The sequence below is a fragment of the Notamacropus eugenii genome, chromosome 6 (genome assembly GCF_028372415.1).
Source record: "Notamacropus eugenii isolate mMacEug1 chromosome 6, mMacEug1.pri_v2, whole genome shotgun sequence".
Classification (NCBI taxonomy): domain Eukaryota; kingdom Metazoa; phylum Chordata; class Mammalia; order Diprotodontia; family Macropodidae; genus Notamacropus; species Notamacropus eugenii.
In genome coordinates this window covers 296,790,960-296,801,917 of record NC_092877.1, presented here as the reverse complement: position 1 = coordinate 296,801,917, position 10,958 = coordinate 296,790,960, and the positions used below count along the sequence as shown (strand labels likewise).

Below are 10,958 nucleotides of genomic sequence, written 5' to 3'. Positions count from 1 at the left end.
GCCCAGGTATTTTGACTGCTAATTAAATACACTTTTAGCCTTCTTAAGGAGCACTGGGCACCAGCCTTTTCAGAAAAGTTACTCCTGGTTTTATGATTCAGGACAAGCAGCTAAGGAGAGGAGGGACTGGCCCTTAATACTTGCATGTACACTCTGGTCCCCAAAGTCACCCACTCTTCTGGCTCCCTGGGAAGATTTGAGCAGCATAGAGGTGTTGAGGCAAAGGTTTTATGGCAAGAAAAGATCCCTCGAATGGAAGATAGAGGCGTTTCCAGGAAGCCCTGGCTTTTCAGCAGTGGCTGAGTTGTCTTCTCCTAGGGCATAAGCCTAGGCATCATGACACCCCACCCCTAGAGTAGTTAACTACACTTCAATTCCACTATTTTCCCCAAATCCAAGTTCCTCTTAGTTTCAAAAGCCTCAAAGGGCAAAACTTTGACAGAAAGGAAAGGTCCCTGCTACCAGAAGGGCAGAGCTGATTCCAGGGAGACATGGCCCTCCAGTAGAAGCCTGGGAGCTCTCCTCCATCCTTCATTTTGCCTGCCTCCTGAAGCGCCTCCTAGTAAGTCAAGTGTTTTATATCTGTGAATACATACATATACATATATATGTATATGTGACATGCATATATATACATATATACACATAAATGCATGTATATATGTGAATGTGTAGCTATAAATATATCTACAAATACATTTTATTTTTTCGATAGACATAAATCTCTTTTCTCTCCCTCAACCTACCCTCCTCCATTGAAAAGAAAAGGAAAATCTTTGTCATGCAAAGTGAAGCAAAACTAATTTCTTTACAAGCAATGTTCAATAAATGTTTCATTCTGCACTCTGAGTTCATCATCTCTCTGTCAGGAGCTAGGTAGCAAAATGCTTCATAATTGCTTCTCTGGAATCATGGATGGCCATCGCAACCAGTTGAGTTCTTGGGTTTTTTTGAAGCTGTTTGCCTTCACAATGTTGTTGTTGTTATACTAATTGTTCTCCTTCGATCTGTGTCATTTCATCCAAGTCTTCTCAGGTTTCTCTGAAACCATCCCTTGCATTGTTTCTTATAGCAAAATAATATTCCATCACATTCATGTTGTTTTTGAGTCTTTTCAGTAACATCTGACTCTTCGTGACTCCATTTAGAGTTTTCTTGGCAATGGTACTGGAGAAGTTTGTCATTTTCTTCTCCAGCTCATTTGACAGATGAGGAAACTGAGGCAATAAGGATTAAGTAACTTGCCCAGGGTCACATAGCTAGTAAGTGTCTCAGGTTGGATTTGAACTCAGGTCTTCCTGACTCCATTCACCGCACCACCTAACATTGATGGGCACTCTCATAATTTTTTTTTCTAATGCAAAAAGCTGTCATAAATATTTTTGTATGAGTCCTTTTCTTCTTTCTTTGACCTCTTTAGGGTTATAGTTTCTTTTTATTTATTTATTAATTTTTAATTATTTTCAGTGTTCTACAGTCACTACCATATAACTCAGATTTTTTTTCTCTCCCTCCCCCCTACCTTCCTCCTCCTTCTCTGAGATGGAATACAATTTTATATAGGTTCTACACATACATTCCCATTAAACACATTTTCACTATAGTCATGCTGCATAGAAGAATTAAAATGAATGGGAGAAATCATATAACAAGACAAGACGTAATACAAAAGAAAATGATCTGCTGCATTCTGCGATTGAATTCCATAGTTCTTTCTCTGGATGTGGAAGGCGCTTTGACTTAAAAGACCGTTGGGAATTTTTTTAAGTCCTTGCATTGCAATGAAGTTCCAAGTCTAACAGAAAAAACTCTTGCACACTGTGGTCGTTGCTGTGTACAAAGTTGTTCTGGTTCTGCTCCTTTCACTCAGCATCGAATCATATATGTCTTTCCAGGCCTCTCTGAAGTCTTCCTGTTCATCATTTCTTATAGCACCATAGTATTCCATTACATTCATGTACCATAATTTATTCAGCCATTCCCCAGTTGATGGACACCCGCTTGATTTCCAGTTTTTGGCCACCGCAAAGAGTGCTGCTATATATATTTTTGTACATGTGGGGCCCTTTCCCATTTTTATGATCTCTTGGGGATAGGGTTATAGTTTCTTAAACCACTTATGGGCAAGACCATTTTCCAGCCCTTAGTGGTCTCTCAACTCCCTTTTAGCTCTAAATCTGTGATCTTAAGAATAAAGAACAGTTATTGATGGCCAGGGAAGTGATTTCTGCCATGCTTTTGGAGCTGAAAGGTCTTAATGAGTCACAAAGTTATTCTTTTCCATTCAGTTAGATTCACATTTTAAAAAATTTATTTATTTATTTTTTGTTTTCAACATTCATTTCCACAAGATTTTGCGTTCCAAATTTTCTCCCCTCCCCAAGAAAGTATGCATTCTGATTACCCCTTCCCCCAATCTGCCCTCCCTTCTATCACACCCTTCCCTTCCCTTATCCCCTTTTTCTCTCTTTTCTTGTAGGGCAAGATAGATTTCTATACCCCATTACCTGTATTTCTTATTTCCCAGTTGCATGCAAAAACAATTCTCAACATTTGTTCCTAAAACTTTGAGTTCCAACTTTTCTCCCTTCCTCCCTCCCCACCCATCCCCACTGAGAAGGCAAGCTATTCAATATATGTTATACATGTGTGGTTATGCAAAAGACTTCCATAATAGTCATGTTGTGAAAGACTAACTATGTTTCCTTCCATCCTATCCTGCCCCCCATTTATTCTGTTCTCTTTTGATCTTGTCCCTCCCCTCAAGTGTTTACTTCTAATTACTCCCTCCTCCCTTTTGCCCTCCCTTCTATCATCCTCTCCACACCCCACATATCCCCTTCTCCCCTACTTTCCTGTGGTGTAAGATAGATTTTCTTTTTGTTTCTTTAATAATTATTTTATTTGTTTTCAGTGTTCTATAATCACTTCCATATATCTTAGATTTCCCCCCTCCATCTCTCTCCCTCCCCACTCCCTCCCTGACGTGGCAAACAATTTTATATAAGTTCTACACATACATTGCTATTAAATACATTTTCACCTTAGTCATGTTGCATAGAACAATTAAAATGAATGGGAGAAATCATAAAACAAAACAAAACAATACAGAAGAAAATGATCTGCTTCATTCTGCAATCGAATTCCATAATTCTTTCTCTGGATGTGGAAGGCATTTTGCCTTGAGTCCATTGGGAATTTTTTAAGTCCTTACATTGCAATGAAGTACTGAGTCTACCAGAAAAATTCCTTGCATACTGTGCTTGTTGCTGTGTACAAAGTTCTCCTGGTTCTGCTCCTTTCACTCAGCATCGAATCATATATGTCTTTCCAGGCCTCTCTGAAGTCTTCCTGTTCATCATTTCTTATAGCACCATAGTATTCCATTACATTCATATACCTTATGAATTCAACCATTCCCCATTTGATGGACATCCCCTTGATTTCCAGTTTTTGGCCACCTATAAATAAATTAACATTTACAAAAATTTATTTGTTTATTTTTAGTTTTCAACATTCATTTCCACAAGATTTTGAGTTTCAAATTTTCTCCCCATCTTTTCCCTCCCCCCTCCCCAAGAAACTATGTATTATGGTTACCTCTTCCCCCAATCTGCTGCTACAAAGAGAGCTGCTATATTTTTGTGCATATGGGACCCTTTCCTATTTTTATGATCTCTTTTGGATACAGTCCTAGAAACGATATTTCTGGGTTAAAGGGTATGCACACTTTTTTATCCCTTTGGGCATAGCTCCAAATTGCTCTCCAGAATGGTTGGATCAGCTCACAGCTCCACCAACAATGAATTAGTGTTGTAAGGTAGATTTTCATATCAAATTGAGTGTGCATGTTATTCTCTCCTTAAACCAAATGTGATGAAATTTTTGTGATTTTTCCCTCTCACCTCTCCTTTTCCCCCTCCATTGAAAAACCTTTTTCTTATCTCTTTTATGAGAGATAATTTGCCCCATTCCACTTCTCCCTTTCTCCTCCAAATATATTCCTCTCTCACCTCTTAATTTTATTTTTTTAGACATCGTCCCTTCCTATTCAACTCACCCTGTGCCCTCTGTCTATATGTGTGTGTGTGTGTGTGTGTGTGTGTGTGTGTATGTATGTATGTATGTAATCCCTTCAACTACCCAAATACTGAGAAAAGTTTTAAGAGTTACAAATATTATCTTTCCATGCAGGAATGTAAACAATTCAACTTTAGTAAGTGCCTTATGATTTCTCTTTCCTGCTTACCTTTTCATGCTTGTCTTGATTCTTGTGTTTGAAAGTCAAATTTTCTTTTCAGCTCTGGTCTTTTCATCAAGAATGCTTGAAAGTCTTCTATTTCATCAATGACCATTTTTTTCCCTTGAAGTATTATACTCAGTTTTTCTGGATAAGTGATTCTTGGTTTTAATCCTAGTTCCTTTGACTTCTGGAATATCATATTCTAAGCCCTTTGATCCCTTAATGTAGAAGCTGCCAGATCCTGTATTATCCTGATTGTATTTCCACAGTACTCAAATTGTTTCTTTCTGGCTGCTTGCAATATTTTCTCCTTGACCTGGGAACTCTGGAATTTGGCTGCAATATTCCTAGGAGTTTTTCTTTTCAGATCTCTTTCAGGAGGTGATAAGTGGATTCTTTCAATATTTATTTTACCCTCTGGTTCTAGAACATCAGGGCAGTTTTCCTTGATAATTTCATGAAGGATGATGTCTAGGTTCTTTTTTTGATTATGGCTTTCACGTAGTCCCATAATTTTTAAATTGTCTCTCCTGGATCTATTTTCCAGGTCAGTTGTTTTTCCAATGAGATATTTCCTTTTGTCTTCTATTTTTTCATTCCTTTGGTTTTGTTTTGTAATTTCTTGGTTTCTCATAATGTCATTAGTTTCCAACTGCTCCATCCTAATTTTTAAAGAACTATCTTCTTCAATGAGCTTTTGAACCTCCTTTTTCATTTGGCTAATTCTGCTTTTTAAAGCATTCTTCTCCTCATTGGCTTTTTGGACCTCTTTTGCCATTTGAGTTAGTCTCTTTTTAAAGGTGTTATTTTCTTCAACATTTTTTGGGGTCTCCTTTTGCAAGCTGTTGACTTCACTTTTGATGATTTTCTTTCATTGCTCTCATTTCTCTTCCCAATTTTTCCTCCACCTCTCTTACTTGATTTTCAAAATCCTTTTTGAGCTCTTCCAAGGTCTGAGACCACTGCATATTTATTTTGGAGGTTTTGGATGCAAAAGCCTTGACTTTTATATCTTCCTCTGATGGTATACATTGTTCTTCCTCATCTGAAAAGATGGAGGAAAATACCTGTTCTCCAAGAAAGTAACCTTCTATAGTCTTATTTTTTCCCCTTTTTTGGGCGTTGTCCCAGCCTGTTATTTGACTTTTGAGTCCTTTATCAAGTGGAGGGTATACTTTAGGATCTGTAAGTTCTCAGTTCCTCCAAGGTGGCACAATCAAGGGAGAAGAGTAAACTCCTGTGCTGTGGTCTGGAAGCAACCACAAGCTTTTCTGCCCAGGATCTGCGAGTAAGGATTCCCTCTCTAGAGCCTCCACCAGCTCTACTACACCAGCCCTCTTCCTCATCCCAAGACTGCCACTCAGGGCTAAGATTCAGATCGACTGCTTGATTCCCCCAGTGTCTTTAGGCCAAGGGCTCCAAAAATGGATGCTACTGCAGTGGCTGCCACCACCCTGGCTGCTGCCATCCTGGGGTTAAGTCTAGGGCTGGACCCTGCTCCCTTCTGACCCAGATGAAAGAGCTATCTCACTGACCTTTGAAGCTGTCTTTGGCATTTGTGGGTGGAGAAATCTGGGAACCACAGCTGTTGCCCATGATTCTGCATCCTGAAGCCTACTCTATTGCTGTCCCTGCCCCGCCGTGTCACCAAGGCTGGGCTGTGCTCCACTCTGAGTCCAGTGTGATAGACCTTTCCTGTCAGCCTTCCAGGCTGTGTTGGTTTGGAAATCTGCTTCACTCCTTCATTTTGTGGCTTCTGCTGCTCTAGAATTTGTTTAGAGTCATTTTTTTACAGGTGTTTTATGAGGTATGGGGCGGGGAGAGCTACAGCTTCTACTTGCCATCTTGGCTCTGCCCCCCTAGATTCACCTTTATTAAGCACCTACTTTTTCTAGACCAGGGCTTCTTAGCCTTTGTTTGTGTCACAGATGCCTTTGGCAGTATGGCAAAATCTTTGGACCCATTCTGAAGAAAAAGTGTTTTTTTAAAACTGAAGGACATGCTAATTTTAAAACTGAAGGACATGCTAAATTTCAGTTAGAGGTTGGTTAAAAATAAAGATAAGTTTCTTCCCCCATCTAAGTTCACCTATCCCTCACAATCTATCTCTAGATCCTTGGTGGGGCATCTTGGACTCCAAGTTAAGTTCTAGCCAATAGAGATATAAAGATAGATAAGACTCTAACTTTGCTCTCAAGGAGCTAGCAATTTAATGGAGGGAAGGACAAGTATATAAATAATTGTGATTCAAAGGAGAGTGTGACAAGTGTAAAAGAAAAGTCCAGGCAATGTAATATGAAAAATTTTGGTTAGGGAGAGATCATTTTTACCTTGGGGGATGGCTGTGGAGGTGATCAGTGAGAACTTCATGGAGATGTGGCATCTGAGTTGGGCATTGAAGGAAGGGAGGAGGAAATGGACATTAGCAGGCTGCAGAGCTATCACTGTTGTTATTTGTTCTTTGATTTCAAAGAGGATCAATGACATCTTGGGGTGATGTCATGACTTGTGCATGAATTGGATTTAAGTGAGGTAAAGTTGCACAGAGTTGTCAGTCTTACTATCTCTTCCAGAGTTATCAAAGTCCAGTGTCAAGACATAAGTCAAATGACTGGCAATGGCCTGTGATGCATTGAATGACCTTGATGTCTTTGATGTCTGACCAAGCTCTAAGCTCCCCTCAGTGCCTGCTTCAGTCCCTTCATCGCCATTGAAGCAAATTGTTCTCATTTGCCCATTCTGTTGGGGGAAGTCTTCACATGTATGGGGTAAATATTTCCCTCAGTCACTGATGGATTTGATGCTGTTACCCTTAACTATACTATATAACTATATATATATATATGTATAAAACTATATAGCTATACTATATAACAACTTATTCTATACCAGTATAGCCCATCTGCCAAGATGGCGTTACTGGGGTGTGCCTGCTGTGCATGCTATAGCTTCTTGGAGTCACAGGTGAGAGTAGAAAGCCAGAGAGACACCAAAGGTAGATGAACAGCTCTGTAAAGGGCTCATCAAGCCATCACACCAGAGGTGCTAGTAAGCCCTACTACCCTATTCATCTCTAGTTGAGCTAGTACCCAAATGAAGACTTGACTCTAAGTCTAGTGCTCCTTCCCCTTCACTAGATTGTCACTCTTGATGTCAACCATTCCCTGTGCCATATCAACAACTTTCTGAATCTAATCTCTGACTCAACATATTAATTCTCCCTGTTAACTTCTAGTTATCTGTAGAATTGACAAGGATGCCCCTCATTTATGTCTTTGTCTAAGTCATTGATAAATGCAACCTGGTGTAGATACTACTAACCTAGTGTAGGCACAACAGTAGGAAGATCTCTTTGGGTTGATACAGATTTATTGGTCAATATTATCTGGGTACAATTGTTCAACAGTATTTTACTGCTAGTACTATTGCCCCTTTTCTCTACCTTCTTTCTCCTCTCCTTCTTTCTCCTAAAAGCAACAGAGAGAGCAGTGGACTTGGAGCCAAAGGACTGAGGTTAAAAAATCTGTCCACTGAGTTGGACAAGTCACTTTATGTCTCTGGGTCTCAGTTTCCTCATCTGCAAAAAGGGAAGTTTGGAATAGACAATCACTGAGGTCCTTTCCAGTTCCAAATTCTGTGGCTAAGGAAAAGAATTGTCATTCAACTGCTACTTTCTAACTCTGAGCTTCACAACCAGAGTATTGACTTAACTATTCAAAATGGAGCTGTTGAGATGATACCAACAGAATACACACCATCCTTGTCCTCTCTTTAGAGAAGCTTGTGTTGATCGACTGAGTCACTACTGTGAAATCACAAGTGGCATTACATTTTAACCACTGTGTAAAGAAGACTCTTTCATAATCAATGATCAGGGCATTGGACCCTCAGCTTTGCTCAGTTTATTTTCATTTTGTTCAAAAGCCTGTTGAGATGAAGCTTTATATCCTGGGATTGCTTTTAGCTATTGTCTGGCAGGAGCAGCATGTCATCGCCTTTCAGAGGTAACTGAATAGAACCTGGACTGTGGTGAGAAGTTTGCCCCTCTCCCTTCCAGTTTGCCCTATACTGAATCAAACTAGTGCATAGGACTAAGGAATCTGATACTAAAATCCAGGCAGGTTCCTAACTATGCATATTAATTGCCCCCAAAGTTGTAACAAGAAATTCTTAAGCTTAGGACAAGGACCACAAACCATCTCCTAGGGCAAACTGACCTCAGTTGACAAGACGACTACTACTGTTCAGAAGGCCACTAAGAGGGTTGGACAACAGCCCAGGAACTACTTACTATTTAGCAGCTTCATATTTTATTATTACTGCTAATTAGGTGTTAAGTTTTACTGTTTCCATAATGCACAAAGACTATAAATTCTGTCAGTGCTCTCTAAATTTATCTCCCCCTAAATCAAAACCCCAGTCACCTACCTTGGCTCTGGTTACCATGAGTGAAGCAATAGGATTTAATCTAATCTGGTGCCTAGATTCAATGTTCTCATTGTGGTTTTAGTTCCAATTTAGAAGATGAGACAAATACTCTGAGAAAATATGGAGATTACAGAGATATAGTATTTAAAGGAAAAAGAAAATAATTGAAGCTCCCAAACTTCTCATGCTGTGACATGAATGTTTCCCCAGTATCATATTTAAATGGAGATAGTTTAAAAATGGACTGCTGAAGTAGGGGAAAAGGGAATATTGGAGGAGGCAGGTAATTATAATAATATTTCACATTTGCATAATCCTTTAAAGTTTCTAAAGCACTTTCTTTACAACAGCATTGTGAGGTGGGTAGTAGACATTTTATTAACCTCCTTTTAGAGTTAAAGAAATAGCCTCCAAGAGTTTAAATGATTTTTCCCAGATTCGCACAGCAAAAAGGTATTGAAACCTGGGTCTTCTGATCAGAAGCTCTGTGTTTTTCCCTCTGTGTAGTACAGATTTGGATTGTGTAATGAGGAAAGCATTGTGTTGGGTCTCAGGAGACCAAAGTTTCAGTCTTGGCTCTGCTACTAATTAGTTAGCTGTATGATCCCAGGTAAACCACTTAACTTGTTAGATCCTCTGTAAATGTAAATGAGGGTGTTCATTTTGACATGAGGTTTCTATTAGATAATCTCCAATGTCCTTTCCCAGTCCTAAAAGCATGATTTATACCATATGAGATCAATATTTACCTACATCTAATTCACTGCTGTTTTAAGAACTAGAGTCATGAGGGTTTTCACAAGTGCCATGATGAGATGTATTGACAATTCTGAGACCCATGTTTTTGCTTCTTCTAATTATTTGTGGCATTAGTACATTCATTTTGTGTATAAGAATATGCCACATTTTCAAAAAACTTTTTAATTTGAAATTTTATTACTAGCATTAGTAATGCAAGTAAAAGTAAGTTCTTGTCCCAATTTGTTGGGTCTTTGGGTTTATTGGACACTATACCAATGTATGCCAACTTTAAGTTTGATACCTAATATGTTCTTTTGATCAGTCTCTCTATTTCTCAATCACTAAGTCATTTGGATATTTATTGTTTTTATTATATTTTCATATCTATATTATATTTTCACATCTGTTACTGCTAGGCTTCCTTCCTTCCTGCTTTCCCTCCATGATTTCCCTTGAGATTCTTGATCTTTGTTCCTCCAAATGAATTTCATTATTATTTTTTCTCATGCTATAAAGTAATCCTATAATAGTTTAATTGGTATGGCACTGAATAAATTGTTGTATTGTCAATTTTATCATATTCACTCAATCCACCCATTAACAATCGATATTTTTCCAACTTATTTTTAGTTATTTTTAATTTCCATAAGGAATGTTTGGTATTTGTATTCATATAAATTTTGAGTGTGACTTCACAATAGGTCATTATTGTTAGCATTTTGTTTCTTATTCTCCAATCTTAATTCCTAATTTAGGACTTTGTATTAAATCAGGTTCTGCACATTTCTAAAGGGAATGTTACAGCCTTGTATGGTCCTGGTCTGCATTATCTAGGATAGTGGCACTGTATTTTCTGGGTTTTGAGTGCTGTTTTCTGTGATGGGTGAAATCTGATTCAAATAACTGAGACAAAGGTTTGAACTTCTGAGCACATCGATTTATTAAGCAATACATGCCAATTGCATAAGAAATTAGGACCAGGGCACCTCAAGCTGGCACTGTAGCGGGAATACACTAGGAGACAGATTTTTTTAATGCATTAAAAGAAAACAATTAACAGGATATAAACTAAGATATAAGATTAGGTAATTTGATTTCTAATTGGAAAAAGATTAGGGGCTTTCCAAGTTGAGAGAGCAAATAGATGCAATACTCTGATTTCAGGACAAAATGTTCCACTCCCTCCTGCCCCATGTCTGAATTCAATTAAAGGAACATGGAAACAATAACTGATTGACCAGTATGGGGCCAGTTTTCAGATAAGACATGTTAATTGCTTGAGGTTTATAATTGTGAGGAAACTCCTTGTTTCAATCTTTAGACCTGACTGGGTTTCTGATCAGCATAACCTAGGTCCCTATTTAAGGGTCTCTAAGCAACAGGTGGAGGTAATCCAGTTTCCCAGCCAATCAGGGATGCGTTCAAACAATACAGTAAACTTCTCACAATTCCTATAATTTAACAAAATTTTCTCACAAGATGGAAATTGGTCTAGACCTATAATTGAATAGGAAGGGAACTGAGCTAGATCCAGAATTGAGTCACA

At 38.5% G+C, this 10,958-nt stretch overlaps 1 protein-coding gene across 1 annotated transcript in view; it reads left to right on the top strand.

The window, feature by feature from the left end:
* The first annotated feature begins 8,138 nt into the window (after nucleotides 1-8,138).
* CPB2 (carboxypeptidase B2) overlaps nucleotides 8,139-10,958 on the top strand; it is a 48,379-nt gene continuing 45,559 nt past the window's right edge. Inside the window, exon 1 of the mRNA XM_072617219.1 lies at nucleotides 8,139-8,247. Coding sequence (XP_072473320.1) covers nucleotides 8,177-8,247 — 71 coding nt within the window. The 5' untranslated portion in view covers nucleotides 8,139-8,176. The remainder of the gene's footprint in view (nucleotides 8,248-10,958) is intronic.